Here is a 22325-nt window from a genome sequence, read left to right on the forward strand (position 1 = left end):
CCCCTTGGTATATGCTTCCCCAAGAATCTGATGAATGGGATTTAAAGGGGGCCTCTGGAAGGTTAACTGTGGAGTCAAACTGCTCAATAGAACAATTAGAAACCAGGTAGCAGTAATCAGAAAAGTAGAAAAGGAAGGGTGACGACCTTTCTCCAGCTACCACACACATCTTCTGGGTCAGTCCCTGTAAGACTGAAGGCAAAGGGGATCATGTTTCCAGAGACACTGGAAACTATTTCATATCATAGAAATCAGGACCTGGAAGCCAGGAGTCCAAAGTTCTCCTCTAGGAACCTGAGGCTGATTGGGTTGACCTAACTGTGACTTGGTGTGACATCATGTCCATTCTCCAACACTACTTAAGATCCTTGAGGTGAAAATTTTCACTACTGAAGCTTAGTATCAAATTGCAGGACTTAACATGACAGACAGATTCTGTCCAAAGATTTAATGAGTTTCTAATGAATTTGTGGATACTATACTACTATCAGAGGCACACTTCAAATGAAAGAGGGCTTCCCCTTTAAACTCCTCGTACCCAACAACAACAACAAATGCTCAATGACTATTCCTGGATGGCTGAAAGAGAAACTTTGTCAATAACAGTTATCCCAAGCTCTTCTCTTATTAAGCCAAGGAGCATCCAAAATGGACAATACAAAAAGGATTAAAAAAAAAAAAAAAGATATGTTTCAGAGTTTTATGAGGTCAGAGAAAAAGATTTGCATCAAGCAGAGATCATTTCTATCTGGTACAACCAAGCTCTCTCATCACTTTTTATTTATCTTAGTTATCATTTGACATTTTGTAGCTCTCCCCACATGCTGAACTGTTTTACAGATCCTGCCTATGGGGTAATTTCCTGCCCCCACTGCCACAACCTTAAGAGTTGAATTTTTCATTTTGATAGAATACAGAGAGATGAACTTGATAAGTGCCTAGGAAAATTGCACTCTCTGACAACCTCACTTGACTGCTTCAGGTTTCCCCAGTCCTTTTAGGAGTTAAGAGTGAATACTTAACCCAGGCTAAAAGTAAAAGAGAAAACGGAGGGCTAGTATGCCTCCAAGTTCCTCCTCATGTCAATGCTAGAGCCAGAAGTGGTCAACAATTAACTGATTAAGTCTAGATTCAGTTCTCTACTTGATCTCTGCAGAGAAATCCTCACCCCGCCCCCAATACTCATTTTCTCCCCCTTTAGAGGACTGATTTATCCATCAACTGGGTGTTAAGCTTCCTGTTTCCCCTTCCCAGGTCAAGGGCAGCCCAGGTGCCCAATTTCTCTCTCTCTTCACAAGGCACCACCAGCAATAGAGATGAGAAATTCTGATGAACAGCCAAGTGGAGGAACCACGGTGTTGCAGCGTCTGCTACAAGAGCAGCTTCGCTATGGCAATCCCAATGAGAATCGCAACCTGCTTGCCATACACCAGCAAGCCACAGGGAACGGCCCTCCTTTCCCCAGTGGCAGTGGGAACCCAGGCCCTCAGAATGATGTGTTGAGTCCTCAAGACCACCACCAACAGCTTGTGGCTCATGCTGCCCGACAGGAACCTCAGGGGCAGGAAATCCAGTCAGAAAACATCATCATGGAGAAACAGCTGTCTCCTCGGATGCAGAATAATGAAGAACTCCCGACCTATGAGGAAGCCAAGGTCCAGTCCCAGTATTTTCGGGGCCAACAGCATGCCAGTGTCGGAGCTGCCTTCTATGTCACTGGCGTGACCAACCAGAAGATGAGGACTGAGGGACGCCCATCAGTTCAACGGCTCAATCCTGGAAAGATGCACCAGGATGAAGGACTCAGAGATCTTAAGCAAGGACATGTTCGCTCCCTGAGTGAACGACTCATGCAGATGTCACTGGCTACCAGCGGAGTTAAGGCCCATCCACCTGTTACCAGCGCTCCTCTCTCCCCACCACAACCCAGTGACCTGTACAAGAATCCCACAAGTTCCAGTGATTTCTACAAGGCCCAAGGGCCACCTCCCAGCCAGCATAGCCTGAAGGGCATGGAACATCGAGGCCCCCCACCAGAGTATCCCTTCAAGGGCATGCCACCCCAATCCGTAGTGTGCAAGCCCCAAGAGCCAGGGCACTACTATAGTGAGCATCGTCTGAACCAGCCAGGGAGAACAGAGGGGCAACTGATGAGGTATCAGCATCCCCCTGAGTATGGAGCAGCCAGGTAAGACAGTTCCCTTTCTGTCATTCCCTGACCTCATCCCCAACCAGCTTCTGCTGTGTGTCGGGAACCTTAAGGGAAGTAATGGGCAGGCATTTGGTGTAACAAACTCTGCAATGCATGGCTGGCCCTCGGCTTAGTAAATGTCCTGCCAACCTGAACTTGTACCCTTCTTCAGACATCATTAGTCCTGTAATTAACATATCCTTGACTTTATAGGTTGAGCATGGCCTCAACTGCTTAGTGGCTGAACGGGAGCACAAGTCTTGATTTCAGTAGCATTTCACTGTCCAGTCTCCTGGGAGATTGAAGGAAGAGTCAGTGTTCCTTTTCTTGTGTGTTATTAAGCCTTCCTTTGAGGGCAAGTAAATTATCTTGCACTTGAGTCTGGAATATCCTATCACTTTCATTTATTCTCTTCCAAAAAATTCTTTTCACTAATTTCTGCAAACAAATCTTTCTGCAGAATTACCATGATTCGCTCAGACACTAAACAAACATCTGGATATTATTGTTGGGAGAACTCTATATGTGCAGGTTCAGCATGTGACTAGCCTTGTACTTGCTTGCAGTTCACGAAGTCTGGGCTGCTTAATCTTTCTTATGTAGTGAGTTTAGTAGTTGCCCGTGACGTTTTTAAACATCTAAGTTAAATTCACCTCATATTGTATAGAAGTTTTGGTCAAATGCTAAAATGCAGAAGAAAAAAATATTCCCATGGCTTCTGTACAACTTGCCATTAGTTTAGGAGGACTGTTTTGAATATTCATTAATCCCTAAATATAGTTCTGAATTATTCAGAGGCCTGTTGACTTATTGCTGTATCAACTAGACCTTATGATTCCTTGATTCTGTTCATTGTTCCTATTGGGGCTATGTCTCCAGTCAGGAGTATTTCAGCGTATGGGACAGAGGGAAGGTTTCAGGGTTGGACAAAAACGATGAAAGTTATATGTGGTATTCCTGCCTGATTACCATGGGTAATTATGGGTGGCTTTTTTCCATAGGCAGCCCCCAGACCAGGCCTATGATCTCTTTTTTTGTCTAACTTTTTGTCTCCTGTCCCCTCTTACTCATTTGGGAAAGAGTCTCTTGGCTTGAAGTATAGTGGGTGACTCAGGAGAGAAAGAAGGCAGTCAAGGGGTGGAGTAGGGTGAAGGTAGGAGAATGCACCTGGCATTTCCTGGTATTTTACTTTTTTCACCTTCAGGTCCTGTTTTTTAGCCAGAGGCAATTCACTTTGGGCTCCACTCCTAACTTTGCTAGTTTAGGATTTTTTTTCCTTAACTCAGGTTGATTTCCTAACCCTTTTCAACCTCTGCTGTGCAGCTTTCAAAGGGCAGGAGCCTAACTTCTGATAAGTGGCTTGGAACAGGAAATGGGGTAAGGGACAGGGCCCTTCCGGTTTAAATGAGCAAGAATCCGATTCCCATCTGCCCAGTAAAAGACCCGGGGAGGGGTTGGTCCATTGGACTGCTTAGCTTAGTGCAGACCCATGCAAGCCAGCAACATGTCAGTGAAGCTGGGGGGGTTTGTTTTTCTCTTCTCATCAGCATGGAAGAGTCTGGGGGGACTCCCTCCTGTATGTGGATGGGATGTGTGTGTATTGCCTTGTGGGAGGGGAATGTGTTGGCTGGGGTGTGGAGCAGAATCCAAGCCCCGCTTAGCACATGGCCCGCCTTCCCAGGAAAGCTATTTTCAGAACTCATTCAGGAGTATTGTTTGCGATCTGAAATGACTCCCACAGTGTTTGAAGCTAGATGGAAAAGCCCTTTGATCTGCCTAAATAAATACTAAGGAGCCCAAAGAGGTTTTTTGTTTTTTTTTCTTTCCATACTGATTAAACCACCAGAGAAACTTAGTTGCATATATTTAACCATAAGAGATTTGAATTTTCTCCTCCCTCCTATGTTATCTATGGGTCTCTTGCTCTGCTTCCCAAAGCAGTAGAGCCCACACTGATTATCGTCTCTTGAGCAGTATTTTAACACACAGGTTTGTGGAAATAGCTTTGTTTTTTTTCTCTATGGGAGAGAAATGATGTTTTTTTTTCCCCCCTCTATGGGAGAGAAATAGGGTGCTTGATATGCTCAATGAATGTGCCTGCATGCTCAGTTGTGTCGAGCTCTTTGCAGTCCCATGGACTGTAGCCCGCCAGGCTCCTCTGTCCATGGAATTCTCCAGCCAAGAATACTGGGGGGTTGTCATTTCCTTCTCCAGAGGATCTCCCTTACCCAGGAATCGAACCTGTACCTCCTGCATTGCAGGCAGATTCCTTACCACTGAGCTACCTGGAAAGCCCATGCTCAATGAAAAGCCAAGCCTAAAACAATCCTAATCAGAAGATGCTCTTTGTGAGTTTTGGGTCTGCAGCAGACAAACTGGCAATAAAATTTTTGCAGAGCCTGGGGTGAGGGTGTGGCACATGTTGATGAATGCCTGCCAAAGGGAGGACCTTGAATGGCTTTCCATAAGTGTACCATTTTAGGTGGAGGCACGTTTTTCCTCCTTTATTTCTTTTAAACCAACTAGCTAGACAGTTTGTGAGTACCTTTCCAAGTAACTGCTGCTAGTACCAAACAATTAGAAGACAAAATACTTAGTTCTTAATCCACAAATTACAGATCAAGATTCAGAGCAAGCTCTTTGAGCAAATTGTTGTCCAAAAAAACCTTTGTTGACCTTCAGAAGTGAAGTGAAGACGTTCAGTTGTGTCCGACTCTTTGTGACCCCATGGACTGTAGCCCACCAGGCTCCTCCATCCATGGGATTTTTCCAGGCAAGAGTACTGGAGTGGGGTGCCATTTTCTTCTTCAGAGGTGCTGTGAAATGCTAGAGATTTGCTGTTAAGATGAACACAGTGTTATAAACAGTCTTTTTTATTACTTTATTTTCCCTATCCCCTCCTCCCCACTTAAAAAATAAATATCCTGAATGCCCTGAACTCCAGATGGGAAACAAGGCCAAGCCATCTGAAGAATTAAAAGTTTGTTGAATCTTTGTCTAAGTGCTGAGCCTTTTCTGCAGCCGGGGTTTATGCATTTATCAACTGCTTTTAAAAATCAAATCCTTTCTGTTTGTAAAGCAGCCACCTCCTTTCAGTTGTTGATATCGTGCCCAGATCTGAGGTTTCTTGAAATCCTTGTTTAGTGGAATCTAAGGGTGACCTAACTCTGTAGCTCAGAGCAGAGTTGGTTGTGCAAGAGAAACAATCAGGAATTTGCAGCCCTCTCCAGGCTTCAGAGAGTGACCATCACAGAGCCTGAGAAAGGCAGTTTCTGTGGGGAGAATAAATTGGGTTCCAGGCTGTTGGCACCTGATCTGGTGAGAGGGTGTATGGGGGAGCTTGCGTACGTGTAGGCTAGGACTGTCTTGCGTGCATTGGGGGGCTGGGATGGGGGGTTGGGGTGACATGTGTCTGGGAAGAGTGGGGGCTCTGGTCAGCGAGGGGGCAGGGTATAAGTTGCAGTGTCAGCTTGATTGCTTTCCATTTGTGTCCTCACAAGCTGTCTCTGAGTGGGGATCTTCCCTGGCTTCAGGGAGATGCTGATTTTGGTCCCTGGCCTCTGTCCCATGTGTCTGTCAGGTCTCCTTTTCCAAGAGAACCGGAGGCCCAGGTTGTCTTAGGAAGGAGAAGGACAAAGGGAGGGAAGGGGCAGGGAGGCAGGTCAGGGCTTCCATGGGATCATGTGATTCTGTTGTTTGCATGCGCCTTGTTGTTCTGGTTAATATGTCAGTGGAAGGAGCTGGGGAGAGTGTCACTCATCCAGCTGACACCCTTATTACCATTATTACAGTTACTCTATCTTGAGTGTAGGTTTGCTTCCTCTGACATTCCCCCAGCTCTCTCCCACACCCGTCATTCCTCAGTCCCCTTCTCTCAGGGGGAAATTCACACAAGCATTAGTACTGTCCTGCTTTTTCATGGTGGGCGGATGCTGAGATCCAGATGGAGTTCGTTGGCTGGAGGGCTTTCTCTTCTTTTACAACTGCCCAAACCTTGCTTCGTGTTTGCAAACCTGCCAGGGTCGGACTGCCTCAGTTTTCCCAACAGCACGGTGCATAGAAATCTGCTTCCTTTTCCAGTCTGGGAAATGTGAAAGGCAGCTGCCTCTTCTCCATTTATCTCTGGCAGAACCCACAGTCGTGCCCATGGTCACTGCCATCCTGGGCTTATCCAACTCTGGAGCCTCCTTCCAAGCACCTTGTGGTCACCCCTTCCATGAGGCCCCTGGGAGGCCATGTTCTGTCCAGGGCATGGGGAGGCCTTTTGGTCTACAGGTGGGAGAGAGGTCAGTGGCTATTCTGTTTGAGAGAGAGGTCTAGGTTGCTGGTAGGACCCAGGGAGCTGAGGGGAGGAAGCCCACTTCACAGCTGGGCGTTCAGTCTTTAAAAGAGAACACCTACCAGGCCTTGGGTTTACACATCCTGGCAATGAGGATGAACGTTAGTATGGTCATTTTCTCCTTAAAATTTGAGGACTGGATTAGAGAACATGAAATTTCAACCCCTCTTTTCTGCCTGAGACATAAGCCCTAACAGACCCCAGGCTGCCATATTTTAACTCGGGTTGGCCAAAAAGTTCATTCAGGCTTTTCTGTAAGATGTTTTGAAAAACTCAAATGAACTTTTTGGTCAACCCAATTTATAATAGCTCTTACTCAAAGTGGAAGGAGAGTACATAGACCATTTAACCTTTGAGGAAACTAAAGATCCACAGTATGAAAAATGGAGACAGACTCCCCCCACATAAGTTTATAAACAGCTCCCATGCTTCTGATTGCATGAGTGCTTTGAACTCTCAGACATAAGGGTTATGTAGGGTAGCAACTTTCCAGTTGTCATCATGAAAACCATGTAAATTATTCTGTCCACAAGTAGTAGTTTGCCCACTTTAGTATTCAGTAATTATTTATACTGACAGATATGTGAAATTGGAAGAATGTGGGTATACCAGAAGCACTGATGGGGCTGAGCAACAACCTTCAACTTGAATAGGTTTGAGGGCTCTGGTGAACATCTGGGTTATTGGGTATGTGTGAGCAAGTGTTTGGAATGGTTTTGTAGCGGTAAAAATCCGTCATAGTAAGGATCTCTTATAGCGACAGATAAATTAACAGTAATGATAATTGGAGTATGTGTGGGAGGGAATGTGCTTTAGCATCAGGAATGCCAGTTAAAAGTTAATTGCTCCTGGTGATTTGTCCCAGTTTCACCACAAATTTTATGCAATTTAGTGCAAAGATTAAGTGGATATCCCATAAGTAAAATCACTAACAGGGTCAACCATTCTCATTGGGAGGTAGATATGAGACTGTTTGTAATTCAACACTGAGAAGAGCCCAGTATTTTAGTAATTCATTTGTGACCTCGGAAACAAAATAGGCTCATGCAGATGAAGTAACTTGAGCAAGGTTACACAGCTAGTAAGCAGTAGGAAAGGTCTCCAAACTCTGTTGGGATCCAAATCCTGTGCTCTTAGCCATCTGTCTTCCCTGGATTGAGAAATACCAACTGTAGGACAGGCATCCAGTGGATGTGGGAGTATATTAGGTTAACTGGGTAGGGGCAGGGAGGTGAACATTATTTGTGTGTGTTTGGTGTATACTGACGGATATTCTTCCTGGTTGTGGCAATGGTGGAAATGATCCATTTGCATACACTGTTTCCATTAATGGCTCATAGTCCAGTATTAGGTACCAAAATGGAAAAGTCACATTAAACCATGTGCCAAAGTTCTCTATCTGGAACTTTCTGTAAGTAATAGGTTGGGAATCTGAACATCACTACAAATCAGTGCATTTTATTTAATAGTAGTAGAAAGAACCTGAAAATGGCTCTTAGGTTCTACCCTGGCACTGCTTCTAACTCACTCTGTAATATTTGGCAGAATACTTCCCCTCTCTGGACCTCAGTTTCCCCCTCTGTCCACTGACAGAGTTGGACTAAATGATTTATTTAAGGCCTTTCCAGTCCTTACATTTTGTGATTCAGTACATCACAAATTGTATGATAGTGTTACTTGTAATCCCTTCCAACTCTTGGAATTATTGCTGCTAAAAAGCATCATTCAGTTATTAACAACTGTCATCAACAATAATTATTTGGTGTCTCTAATGTAGTAAGTACCTGTATATCCTCAGGTAGTTTTTTCTGACTATATGAATTATCCAAGAGAGTTGCAGATAACAAGATGAGGGGCAGATTTGATGATGGTTTGCTCTTTCCTTCTGGGCAAGTGGAACAAACTTTCTGTGACCCTTTCTGTGTGCAGGGCCACATACAGTATGCCAGAAAAAGCTTAGTTTAAAATCATGAGGTGACAATTACGTTGTCAAAGACGCATTTGAAATGCTTAGACTTGAGAAACAAGTGTATAAGGATGCATTACTTTGATTTTCACAAAGCAACCTTTGAGATCATCTGATCTGTCCTCCATAGGATCACACCTCTGTGGGTCAGGTATTGAGAGGAGGCCAGGCGTGGAAGGGACTGGAGAGGTCTCAGCAGAGACCTTGTAGTCCAACCCTGCCTGCTCCTCATTTTGCACCTGTGTGGGGGAGCCTGGGAGACTCCACATCTCCCTTTCTTGTGCCTTCAAGTGGGAGCTTAACCTGAGTACACCCTCCATGTTTTCCAGGCCAACACAGGACATCTCATTGCCTTTGTCAGCCCGGAACTCTCAGCCTCACAGCCCTACTTCTTCCCTCACATCTGGGGGTTCCTTGCCCTTGCTGCAGTCTCCACCATCTACTAGATTGTCTCCTGCCCAACACCCCTTGGTCCCCAACCAAGGAGACCACTCGGCTCACCTGCCTAGGCCACAGCAGCATTTCCTTCCTAACCAGGCTCACCAGGGGGATCATTACCGTCTCCCCCAGCCTGGCCTGAGTCAACAGCAGCCACAGCAGCCACAGCCACACCATCACCACCATCACCAGCAGCAGCAGCAGCCAGGAGAAGGCTATTCCGCTATGCCACGAGCTCAGCAGTCGTCTGCTTCATATCAGCCAATGCCAGCCGACCCTTTTGCCATTGTTTCCAGAGCCCAGCAGATGGTTGAGATTCTCTCAGATGAGAACCGGAACTTGCGGCAGGAGTTGGAAGGATGCTATGAGAAGGTGGCGAGACTGCAGAAGGTGAGATCTCCGTATGGGGCTATTTGAGTCTTTTTGAAATCTTATTTGTTTAATATTGATATAAAAGTGTCCACTTGTGCGTCCCTGTATGACTTATGGGCGAGTCTTCAGGATTCTTATATCTGAAGGTTAGATGGAGCAAACTTTAAAAAAACCTTCTGCCTCTCTATCTAGAAGTAACATTTCACAGAAACCGTAGCCCCCAAGAAAGCTTAACTGAGTGTTTGAGAATTACGAAAGGCAGGGAAACTGCTTCAGAAGGTCAAGAACACTGGAGAGGGCTGTGTAGGAGAAGTACCTGCCAGCATAAAGACTTTTCCTTTTGATTATATTTTACCAAATACAAAATACTGAATTTGAATCTTAACTATAAATCCATAGTTCCCAGAAAAATCTCATCATTGAAGTTAGATCCTGACCTGCCTTGTTCTGGAAAGGGCCTAGAGTTTTCCAAGTGGTAGTTTTCATTGTAACTCTTTTTCAATCCCCTTTCCTTTCCCCCCTTCTTGCGTTGGTCCTTCCTTGCAGCTCAAATGAAACATCTGCTCTCCTCTGGTGTGTGTGGGGGGCAGGAGGGGTTTAGCACACCACAGATGGGTGACAGGTGACAGCCCGAGGCTAAGGAAGTAGCAAAAGGAGTGTATGTCCCAAGTTCACATTCTTCCCTGGGCCCCTCCTGAGTCTTTTGCAGCTGGGACTTTAGGTCTTGAATGCCCTAAGCTAGGAACCTTAGCTCTTGGCTTCCTGTGGCTGGTGGTGAATAGGGTTCTGCCTTTGACAGCCTCTTTGCAACTTCTGTCATTGTGGAGCTCCTTTGGTTTGATCTCCCAGACAATGCAGACTGCTCAGGGATGTGAGGATGAAGGTGGAGGAGGGAAGGGAGGTTGCCTGATATTGTTCAGTAACTCTATCCTCAGGAGACACCCAACAGTGGAAATTTCAGGGGCCTGAATTAAGCTGCTGCTGCTGCTAAGTCGCTTCAGTCGTGTCCGACTCTGTACGACCCCATAGACGGCAGCCCACCAGGCTCTCCCATCTGGGATTCTCCAGGCAAGAACACTGGAGTGGGTTGCCATTTCCTTCTCCAATGCATGAAAGTGAAAAGTAAAAGTGAAGTCGCTCAGTCATGTCCGACTCTTAGCGACACCGTGGACTGCAACCTAACAGGCTCCTCCGTCCATGGGATTTTCCAGGCAAGAGTACTGGAGGGGTGCCATTGCCTATGTAAACACCAGATCTGAGTCCTAAAGGAGAGGAGGGCTTATTATCAGCTAAGTATTTTTACGGAACAAAAAAATGCCTTTACTGCACCTAATGTTTCCAAGTCTGGATGGATGCGGGTTGTTGAGTGAGAAATGTTTCTTCCTGGCTTTGCCCCCAATTTAAAATTTTCCCTCTTCTCTCATACCTGCCCCTGTTCCATCCCATTGGTACTCACACACTATAAGCAGACGGGTCCAGTTTGGCTGATTAGGTTTAACAGTAGATACTGCTCCCTAAACTCTTATTTGTGGTGGCCCTGGCCCCATCTTTGATGTAGTAAATGAAGGGTGAACCCAGATCTTCTACAGACTCTCTTTTCTAGAGGATAGTGAATTTTTTTTTTTTTTGAGGGGGAAGATGGGTGGCAGGGAAGTGCAGCAGAACAGAGTCTGGGTTGTTGTTTTGTTCTCCATTATGGGGAAAGATGCCTCAACCAAGTGCAATTGGGACAGCTTGAGTGCTGGGAGAAGTGAAACCTGACCCGATGCTGCAGTGGGTTAGAGGCACAGGTGGGTTAGAAGAGGACAAATGAGGGGAATAAGGTAGATGTCAGCTTGTGCTGGAAAAAATAAGAAGGCCTGAGGCTCATGAGGGGAATAAGTAGATAGAATCAACCTGGAAACCCACTACCATCCTCTCTCTCCCCTCACCTCCCACCACAGACCAAACGGATGGATATGCCCTTCTGACTCCTTTTCCTGTTGACAGATGTACAACTTGCCCTTTTATTGGGGGCAGTATCTACAAACGGTATAGGGAAAGGATTGGTACAATGTCTTGAAATAGTACTCTGAACAACTTGAGTAAAGGGACTGCCTTCCATGAGGATGCGGAATAAAAGGAACCCTTATACACTGCCAGTAGGAAGGTAAATTGATGTAGCCACTATGGAAAAGAGTATGGAGGTTTCCCAAAAAACTAAAAATAGAACTATCATATGACTCAGCAGTTCCACTGCTGGATGTACATCTGAAAAAAACAAACAAACAAACAAACAAACACTAATTCAAGAAGATGCATGCACCCCAGTGTTCATAGCAGCATTGTGTACGATAGCCAAGATATGGAAGCAACCTAAGTGTCCATCAACAGATGAATGAATAAAGAATAATGAATAATGAATAATGAATATATACACACACACACACACAATGGAATACTGCTCAGGCATAAAGAGAATGAAATTCTGCCATTTGCAACAACATGGATGGACCTGGAGGGTATTATGATAAGTGAAATAAGTCAGAAAAAAAATACTGTATGATATCACTTATATGAAGAGTCTAAAAAATACATCAAACTAGTGAATATAACAAAAAAGAAGCAGACTCAGAGATACAGAGAACAAACTAGTGATACCCAGTGGGGAGAGGGAAGGAGGGAGGAGCAACATAAGGGGAGGGGAATAAGAGGCACAAACTATTAGGTATAAAATAGGCTACAAGAATATATTACACAACGCCAGCTTCCCTGGTAGCTCACCTGGTAAATAATCCACCTGCAATGCAGGAGACCCTTGGGTTCAATTCCTGGGTTGGGAAGATCCACTGGAGAAGGGTTAGGCTACCCACTCTAGTATTCTTGGGCTTCCCTGATGGCTCAGATGGTTAATAATCCACCTTCAATGTGGGAGATCTGGGTTCGATCCCTGGGTTGGGAAGATTCCCTGGAGGAGGGAATGTCTACCCACTCCGGTATTCTGGCCTGGAGAATTCCATGGACTGTATAGTCCAGGGGGTCGCAAAGAATCAGACACGACTGAGCAACTTTCACTGCATGAGTAATATAGCCCAAATTTTATATAACTATAAATAGAGTACAACCTTTAAAAATAGGGACTCACTATATTGTACACCTATAACTTCTACAATATTGTACGTCAAATATACTTCCATAAAAACATAAACAAAGGGGACTGCCTTCCAGGTGTGGCATTCTATGGGGCACTAGAAAACCTTGTACTCTGAAGACAGCCCAGAACAGACCAGCACCAAGCCTGCTCTTTCAAATAGAAATGTTTATTTTCTCTACCAAGCACTTGAATTTCATGCAAAAGCTTTATTGGGCTCAGGCCTTGCAGATCTTGTCTCTAAATGCCATTCACCAGTTTTCACCTTCTGTGCTGCTATCTTGGTACCATCTGCAAGGAAAAAAACACTCTCAAGTCTGCTCTTTTCTGTGGTGTAAGCTTCATTTGTTTGCAGGCAGTCCCGCCTCAGGCATCATGCTGGAGCTGGGGCAGGTGCAGTCAGAGTTGTTTGGTAACCCCACCTTTCCCTGAGTCTCCCATGGGGTGGGGGTGGTGCTAATATTTCTCCCCCTAAAGTAGCCTGAGCTTTGTTAAGGAGGATAGTGAAAAGCTGAGAAGGAATGCAGAATGGTTGCAGGAGTCAGATTTAACTTGAAAATTACTTAATAGGCAATGGGGTTTACTTGTCTTATACAAATCATATGCAAATATCTCTGTGGTTGTGATATGTACAGTGAAGCTCTACTGGTTCCAGAGAGACTCTGGAGTCAGATTTCTTATTTTCTTCCCAATTCGGGCTGATTCAGGGCGGGATCCTTTCTCTTTGAGGTTGTGTGTGTGTTTACCTTTTACAAGATTTGCTGGAGTGTCATAAAACACAATTCTAATCATGAATTTCTGTTAAAAAATCTGTTACGGTGTCCCACTAACTATGGGATAAAGTCCAAATGCCTGGCATTAAAGCCCTTTTATGATCTGACTCCAATCTATCTTTGCAGCCAGATCTTACCAGCTTCTCCCTGTGTACCCCACAGTGTCCAGCCAAATGAGACTACTGGTCATTCTGGGAATGCATTCGCTCACTTAGAATAGAATACCCTTCCCCTCACCTCTGATCGTTGAAATTTAACCCAGCTTTCAGGATCTGACTGTAAATGCCACCTCCTCCCTGAAATTCTCCTCTCCCTTCACCCCCAAACAGGAACAACCTCTTTCTCCCCTACAATTTATAACACTACTCCAGCCTTTCTTAATAACATATCTTTCCCGGTATTCTTTTACTTGATTAGATTGAAAGCTTCTTGAGGGCAGTTGTAATGTCCTTATTCATATTTACACACCCCACAGTGCTTTAAAGAGTTCCTCTAATATTTGGCCCCTGGTAAATGTTTGTTAAATTGAACTGAACTAACTAATGAGGCTGAGTCTTAGGGTTTTTAGTTTTGATCTCTGCCTCTGCCTTCTAGTAAAAGGCCATCTCAGTCTTCTCTTTCCTAAAATGGGGGAGAGGTACTCTTGTGTAGGCCAATATCAGCCCAGATCAAAATAAACATATAAAAACCCTTTAAATGCTTTGCAGTAACTATATACATTATTATTATTTTCTAAATTAAGAAAGGAAAGGAAAATCATTTGTAACTATACTTATGAAATTTATCCTCTCCTACAACCTTCTCTGAAGACAGATAAACATATTTGTTTTTAACCTAAGGAAATCTTGGGGACTGGTAAGTTAATTACTGAGCTTGAGGTTGAACTTAGAAATTTATCCTGAAAACTTTTCTTTTTTTTTTTATTTTATTTTTAAACTTTACAATATTTTATTAGTTTTGCCAAATATCGAAATGAATCCGCCACAGGTATACCTGTGTTCCCCATCCTGAACCCTCCTCCCTGCTCCCTCTGACTGTGTTATGATTGCCTCCTGGCTATCCATGAATCCCTGGGAGAAGTTATCATTAAGGATTTGCATATATGTTTTCAGATCTTCTTCCCCCATCCACTTCCTACCATCATCACTGTCTTTCATTTTTGTTGTTGTTCAGGTGGAGACAGAAATCCAGCGAGTCTCAGAGGCATATGAGAACCTTGTCAAGTCATCCTCCAAAAGAGAGGCCCTGGAGAAAGCAATGAGAAACAAGCTTGAGGGCGAGATTCGGAGAATGCATGACTTCAACAGGGATCTGAGAGGTGAGAGAATCACTGAAAGGCATCAGTCAAGACATTAAAGGGAACGAGGTCCTACTGTAAACAACAAGGTCCTACTGTAAACAACAAGGTCCTACTGTATAGCACAGAGAACTATATTCAATATTCTATGATAGAAAGGGAGGTCAGAGCCTACCAGTACCTCTAGCAGTCAATAAAAAAAAAAAATCCCTTTGATAAACTTCAGTGAAAAGAATATAAAAAAGAATGTGTATATAGATATATCTCAGAATCACTTTGCTGTATAGCAGAAATTAACACAATTAAATCAACTATACTTCAATTTTAAAAAAGGGTGGTAAAGGGAAGGGCTAAGCTAAGGAACACATGGTAAGGCTTCTAGGTCTTGTCCAGCGCACTGGGATAGTCAGCAAATTGCAGAGCATAGACGGGCTAGGTTTTTGTGACTATAGTCATGTCTATTCCTAAGCTTTCTTAATCAAAGGGGGATGAACTGATGTGTAAATCAGACGGTATTCCTCTCAGGTCTCTTGGACTCAGTTGGCCTGCCCCCATAGTCTATGCTACTTGTCTTCCTTTCCAGCTTTAAAGATTTTATAAACATTTAAATTTAAACATTTTATAGTAACTCTGGTGCTCTTTTTTCCCAGTGAATGAAAAATATCATATATTCAGGGACAGATTTCTTGGATGGAATCTAGGAATTTGGACTTAGGTTTTGTCAGTGAGGAGTGAAAGTGTTAAAGTACTTGCCTCCTACTTTCCCTTCATGGTCTAGTGTTGTTTTGGGATCCACGTTTGCAAACCTTTGTCTCTGTCACCCCTTCTTGTGTAATAAGAAGAGACAGGCTTGTTTTGCTCAAGATCAGTATTTAGAGGGCAAATAGCTTGTGCTTGGAAGTTTGTCCTCAGGGCCCTGTTGATTGTCTCCAAATTCCACAGAGCGTCTGGAGACGGCCAACAAGCAGCTTGCAGAGAAGGAATATGAGGGGTCAGAAGATACCAGAAAAACCATCTCTCAGCTCTTTGCAAAAAGTAAGTCTGAAAGCTTCAGCAGCAGGTATTCATGTACGAGTGGGAGTGAGGTGTATGAAAAGGTTATGCAGTTCTATATAGCCCCCTAAAACAGCCAGGGAAGAGTGAATGTCATTTAAGGATTCTTTTTCCTGTTCAGGCATCAAGTTGGGAGATTGTGTTTTTTTCCTTCTGGTCACGAAGGCTGCTTGCCACAACATCAAGTCACATCAACATAACTCCTTCTGTATTAAAACAGAGAAGCCCCTTGGAATTCTGGCTTTTTGTCATAGCTAGCTGAAAAGGACTTCGGTAAACTTGGGATCCCTTCATATTGAAGGCACTTATCATTGAAGGCTGCATCTGCTGGTTCTGGAAGACATGAGATTACCACGTAGGACTGAGACTAGTGCTTAGAATACCTAACCTGTACCTGGGGCTCCAGTCAACACCCTTTTTATATCATATGATTCCATATTGGAGGATTGCAAGGGGAACTAGAGGGAGACCACGGCTAAGGCCTCAACTAGTGACTCTAGTGTGGAGTTGGAGGTTGTGCGGGAGGGCAGAGCTATGTCTTCCTCCTAATAGTGTTTCCTTTGTCTGGAAATACTCCTAGGACCAGGACAATGAATTAATCTTTTTCTTTATCGGGTCCCTAATGGACTCCACCCAGCTAGACAATGCTTCATTCTTTCCAACTGCCGCAGTAAAAGCAGCAGTAAAAAACTACACAGTGGATTGAGTCCATAGGGAGAGACAAGTCCGGAGGAAATAGATTATCTCCTCTGACTTCTGCAGATGCCCAAGGCCTGGTGGCTGCTACCCTCGGCCTCCACCAGTGTGGTTCTCAGCTGGAGAAGTACTTCGTGGGGATCCATCAGGCCGCATCTTTGTTGGGCCTCCACGTGACCCTTTCAAGTCATTCCATGCAGCTTCCAGTCAGCTTTTACAAGTTTGTTTGATCTTCACTTACAATATCCCCCTCCCTTCCTGGGTTGCTCTCTTGTGCTTTGGCTTCAGAACTGGGGCTTTTTTTTTTTTTCCTTCCTCATTTCCCTGAGCTTCCTGTTCTTTTGTCAGTTTGCCTTAGAGGAAGGAATGTTGCTTTTCTGGTGTCATCAGTGCTTAGTGTAAGTTGTTGTGAAGTTGCTTTTGTGGTGTCCTTTGGAAGCTACTTTGCTGGTGGAGATGGTGGTGGCTTCCCAGTTTAAAACACAGAGAATGTATGGGTTCTTGGCCCTGGATCTCTGACTTCACACTTCTCCCTGTGTGGAGATGGTATTTCAGGTGTCCTGAGAGTTCTGCTGCTGGTTTCTCATGTGGTCATTTAGTAGATCAAACTGTATTAGCAGCAGGGTCCAAGACTGTCAAATGGTCCTGGAAGGAGCCTAGTAGGTAGGGAAGAGGGCATGACTTGTGTGCCTCTGTCATTTCTTTTGCCTTTGGGCATCCGCAGGGTGCTACATGGTTGAAAGTGTGGCAGGAGCCAAGAAAACACTCTTGAAAAGCCCCCCTAGACAGGCCAGACCAACCTAATCCTAGGAGAAGGCAGTCTGGTACAGTACAAAGAGCTCAGAACAACTTGGCCTTAAGGGTGTGGGACATGGTACAAATTACTCAAGCTCTCAGAGATTCTGTTTTCTCATATGCACAATGGAGAAGAGAATAATACAACACCTGCTGTGTATGGTTGTTCTGAGGATTAAGTTAGTACAATACTTGGTATGCAATAAGTATTCAACAAATATTTATTTCTTCCCAAGGTACATCTGAATAGGTATGTAAAGTCAAGATGAGAAGGAAGGTAGGTTGCCCAGTTAAAGTCTCTCCTACAGGGACTTTCCTGGCAGTCCAGTGGTTAAGACTCTGAGCTTCCAAGGCAGGGAACGCAGGTTTGATCCCTGGTCAGGGAACTAAGAGCCCACATGCCATGCCTGTGGTGTAGCCAAATAAAGTCTCTCCTAAAGACTTAAGTATCCATGTCTTGAGAGGAAGGGCACTCTTCCTGCCACTGAGAATCAAAACTGCTCATTTGAGTTTTTGTGTGAGGTCTGTCAGAGTTAAAAGCGGAGGGACCTAGAAAGGCATGGGACATAACTCCGTGTGTCATGGTCATGTGTACCTACAGTGTGATCTCAGATTGACCTCAGTTTGAAAATTATGTTAGTGAATAAAGGGTGACATTGCCAGTTTTATGCATTTTTATGAAATACCATTTTTTCTGATCGATTTAATATCGATTTTTAAATTGATTTAATAGACTATCTATTGAGGAAATGATGGGGAAAATTTGTGGAGGCTCAATGGCTCATTGGCCAATACAAGACTGTTTGAAAAAATAAAATGGAGGAGACAAGCCTACCTGTTCTTCTGATATATGTGTGTCTGTATGTGTTTTTGTGTTCACCTTTGTATAATATTTTTCACAATACTTTTGACATCTGTTTCCTCATTGCTTCTGCACAAACCACCACCATTGTTAAGTGACTTCTAAATTGACACAGCAATTTAGTGGTAGAACCAGTGGTAAGAGTCCAGATCTCCGTGTCCTGCTTCTTGTCGCTGGGTGTTAGAACACTAAAATGTCCAGGAATGGGTGTGACTATCAGTTTTGCTCAGGTAAGGTTTTGAGCCAGCTCTGGAATGGCAGTATTAATATTTCATGTCCTGATAGATAAGGAGAGCCAGCGTGAGAAGGAGAAACTGGAAGCGGAGCTGGCCACTGCCCGTTCTACCAATGAGGACCAAAGGCGACACATCGAAATCCGAGACCAGGCCCTGAGCAATGCCCAAGCCAAGGTGGTAAAGCTGGAAGAAGAGGTATGTGTAGTTTCCTCAGGTGGCATGTGAGCCTGAGGGTAGAAGAGCTAGAAACTGATGGCACTGGGTTGGGGGGGTCTTCCATTTTGGCAAAGTGGCAGCTGCATCATCCCCTGACAGGAAGGTGCTGTCTGCTACTTCTAGTTACAACTGATGTGACTGGACTTGGAGTTTTTGTCTCTTCTCTTCAAGTTCCTTCCTTTTGCTTCAGAATTGAAAGTTACCAAGGTCAAGGAGTGATTTTCATTTGCTCATTTATATAATAAGCTAACTACCCTCCCTCTCCAAATTCTATGTATTGATAGCTAATCTTGCCTTAAATTAAGCTAATGACAGATTTTGTGTATATATTTGTATCTATAGATATAGATAGATATACATATATATCTATATGTGTGTGTATATGTTTACATATTTGTATTTTGTGTATATATACACACACATATATGTGTATGTGTGTGTATATATACACAAAATACATACACAAATATATGTATGTATATATATATATATCTCACTGATTGTCTATTCTGAAATTGGAATTAGTAGGAAAAAAATAGCCTCCGTTATAAGAAGTTGGGATCTTTACAAACTTGAGATTAAAAAAGAAAGTGTTCAGTTACAAAGCCTTACCCATTCTGGCTATTATAGGTGAGATGCCTCTCCTACTTTCATTCATTGACTGCTTCCTCTCCCTCAGTAAGAATGTTCTAGTTCTTAAAGATCTTCTGACTTATAAATACCCTTTGAATTCTTTTATGGGTATTAACATGCTTGTTCGAGCTGCATTGTGGGCTCGTAACTTTTCTAATAGATGGTGCCATCTAACCTATGATGTCCTTTAACCTGAATTGTTTAATCGTTAAACTTCAAGTTGCATCAAGTCAGGCTAATATTCTGCTTCATCAGTTGTCTAGATCAGAAATACTGCCAAGTTTCTTTATTGAAAATGAAGGATACTTGTACGTGCCTGGTGTCCAGGTCTTAGGAGCTTAGCACTCCCTCTAGCTAGCCCTTCACCACACTCATATATTCCCTTCCATTCCCTTTTTGCAAGGAGATCACAGAGTAAATTACAGGACAGGGTTAAGACTGTGTTCTTTTAGAGAAGGGAAAACTGAGAGACCCACTGAGAAGTAGCTTGCTGGTAGTCACATGGCAACTCTTAACAGAGCCAGGAATAAAACTGGAATCTCATGACTCTTCATTCCCTAGACCCTGCTGCCTGTCTCCCCATCTGAATCATCCCTTGGTTCCACTCCCAAAAAGAAAATGTGGGCGCTTGTTCAGATTTAGTAAACCTCTGCATCTTTTAATTAAAAAAAATAATTGCTTTACTCATTGGGCCACTCTTTTTCAACAGACTATGGGAAGCTTGTCCAGACTGCTTTGAGATTAGGGTATATATACAGCCCACTGCCTCTCCAGGAAGGATGCCCATCTAGTTGGAGATAAACTGGTGATAAAGACTCTGCAGCCATCTTGGTTTTCAGTGTCTGAGGGCTCAGTGGTAACTGGCTTTTAATCATGGAAATAACATACATGTATGGAGACGATGTTAATCTGTAGTTCCCACTGGGAAGCCCTCACTGAAACAGTTGCCTGAAATATATTTCTGGCTTCAGACTTCTGAGGCTTTTCTGGGCATTTGTTCCAGAGATTTTTTGTCATTTTCCAGGGCCCCACTCCAAAATATGTGGATTTACAATTTAAAGAAGAAGCTCTGAATATTGGGCTAGAATTGAATGATGGCATCTAGTAGTCAGAGATATCTCACATAAGCTCATCAATTATAGTTAATTTTTTAGTCTTCATCCAACTGGTTGTCTCACACACAGTCTAGTTATTGGGAAATTCTGAGTTGCTGTGGCTAAAGGAGGCAGGACGTGTGACAGCAAGCATAACCTGGGAGCCTTGTACCTGGCAGAATTGCAGAGGTAGAGGCCATGTAATGTCTTCCAGAATCTCAGGCTAGATCACCTCTAGCACATGTCAGGGCTTAAAACCACATCTCAGGGAAAAAAATCCATGGATTCCTGTTTACCTTTTCATTTAAGTACCCCATAAGGGCTAAGTTTGCTCCTGGGTGATGTTTGACGTATCTCCTCCACTGTATTCAAAGGAAAACATTCCTTTTCCTTATCTTCAAAGACAGGAATTGATAACTGAAGTTTCGCTTGTTTTTGCTGTGACTCAGCCCCCACGAGGTCTCATTTTTCCTGGGGTAAAAATTTTAAGTAGAACATTAGGGAGGTATTTAAGATGTAAGTAGCCTTGGAACTAATCTAGTAAGGGTTCTTGATTGTGATTCTTCACAAAAATAGTGGACATTTCTAAATGAAGAAGAGTATTCCCAAACAGAAAATATATATCTATCTGTTGGAGGTGGCTGAAGTCAGGTCATGTTGTAAGGCAGAGGGATATGGCAGATGCCTGTCTATGGCTCATAGAAACAGATAATTTAGTCATGGCTTAAAAATGGCACCATGAATTTTCCTTAGAAGTTCTTTCAGAGAAAACCTCTCTAGTCTACTTTGTAAATGAGAATTAGGGAAATTTTCCCAAATTAAGCTTTTTTTTTTTTTTTCCCTAGGGAATATTTTCTTAGCCTACTAAGTGCAAGTTCACTCAAGTTTACCTATTCAGCATTGCATCAAGATGGTCAGGTTGACACATATTATATATTGAATCATAATGTTGTACACCTGAAATACATGTAATGTTACAAATCAATTATATCTCAATGGTATCACCTGCTTTACAGATGTGAAAATAGAAGTGTAGATAAGTTAAGTGACAGGAAGCCCTGTGAGCCCACTGACAGATGGCTCAGTGGTAAAGAACCCGCCTGCCAGTACAGGAGACATGGGTTTGATCCATGTTCCAGGAAGACCCCGTGGAGAAGGAAATGGCAACCCACTCCAGTATTCTTGCCTGGAGAACCCCAAGGCGAGAGGAGCCTGGCAGGGTCGCAAAGAATCGGACATGACTTATCACCTCAACAACAACAAATAAAAATAAAGATGGTTAGGGAACAATGATGACTACTTTGATGGTCTGAAGACCCTTGCATCTATTTATGTCTTTCTCTTTTACAACATCCTCATTTAGGTATTTTCCCTGAAATCCTTTCCATCTTTCTAATCCTATTAAGTCTCTTGCCCATGACACTCAGCATTCACTGTGCTCTAAGCTCTATACAGAAAGGGTGCCTTGGCCTTACAGGGAACTTTCTTGTGCAATCACAGTCTCCTTCCTCTTCCAAGTTCAGCACAGATTTTCTCACGAACCCTGCTCTGCTGACATCGAGGGATATGGTATCTTGCTAGGAAGGGGATATCATTCTAAAGAGCAGACCTGTTTTTTGGTGATTGACTATAATCCTGCTTGCTTACGCAGCATGCAGCTGGCTGAGGTAAATGGGGTCTTTCCATCCCTGCCCTTATCTTTCACGACACATAGGTCCTATTGAAGTGGAGTCTTATTAAGCTCCAAGTCAAAAGAACTCTGTGTCCTACAGCAACCATGGTATTCTCACATTCAAAGAGACTTCCCTCTGCCCACCACTAATTTGACCTCACTGGAGAGTCGACAGATGCTTGGCATATCCACTCACAAGGCTCAAGGCAGCCCAGGCTTCTGGCTGGCTACTGTCTTATGATGATCCACAGCGGAGCTACTGCTTGGGTAATTGTTTCAGGGATGGTGGGGAAAAGGCCCTGGCAAGATCAAAGAGGGAAGATGCTGCGGGTGGGCTGCTTACTGAGCAGAATGCACAGGAAGGGATAGAGTAGAATGTGGGAGGGCTGGCAGAAAGAGCCAGTGAGCCTTGTTCTTTGGCTTTAGGCTAGATTGACAGCCACAGAGATTCAGGGGCAAAAAGGGCCCAAGTGTTAACCTTTTCTCAGCTGCAATGTCTGGTACAGATATTTAGACACTGCAGTGAAAACCCTTAGCGGTGGTGTATTTTCCAGAGTCCTTG

The 22325-nt window shown here is 43.7% G+C and overlaps 1 protein-coding gene across 8 annotated transcripts in view; it reads left to right on the plus strand.

Moving 5' to 3' along the window:
• AMOT (angiomotin) overlaps nt 1-22325 on the plus strand; it is a 68407-nt gene that overhangs the window by 16394 nt on the left and 29688 nt on the right. For 5 of the 8 annotated variants that reach the window (XM_070366308.1, XM_070366307.1, XM_070366311.1 and 2 more), the window contains 5 exons: nt 1255-2188; nt 8826-9324; nt 14383-14527; nt 15449-15541; nt 18198-18343. In XM_070366308.1, coding sequence (XP_070222409.1) covers nt 1317-2188; nt 8826-9324; nt 14383-14527; nt 15449-15541; nt 18198-18343 — 1755 coding nt within the window. In that variant the 5' untranslated portion in view covers nt 1255-1316. The remainder of the gene's footprint in view (nt 1-1254; nt 2189-8825; nt 9325-14382; nt 14528-15448; nt 15542-18197; nt 18344-22325) is intronic. The other 3 variants (XM_070366313.1, XM_070366314.1, XM_070366312.1) reach the window with 1 other exon arrangement.

The sequence above is a fragment of the Bos mutus genome, chromosome X, assembly GCF_027580195.1.
Source record: "Bos mutus isolate GX-2022 chromosome X, NWIPB_WYAK_1.1, whole genome shotgun sequence".
NCBI lineage: Eukaryota > Metazoa > Chordata > Mammalia > Artiodactyla > Bovidae > Bos > Bos mutus.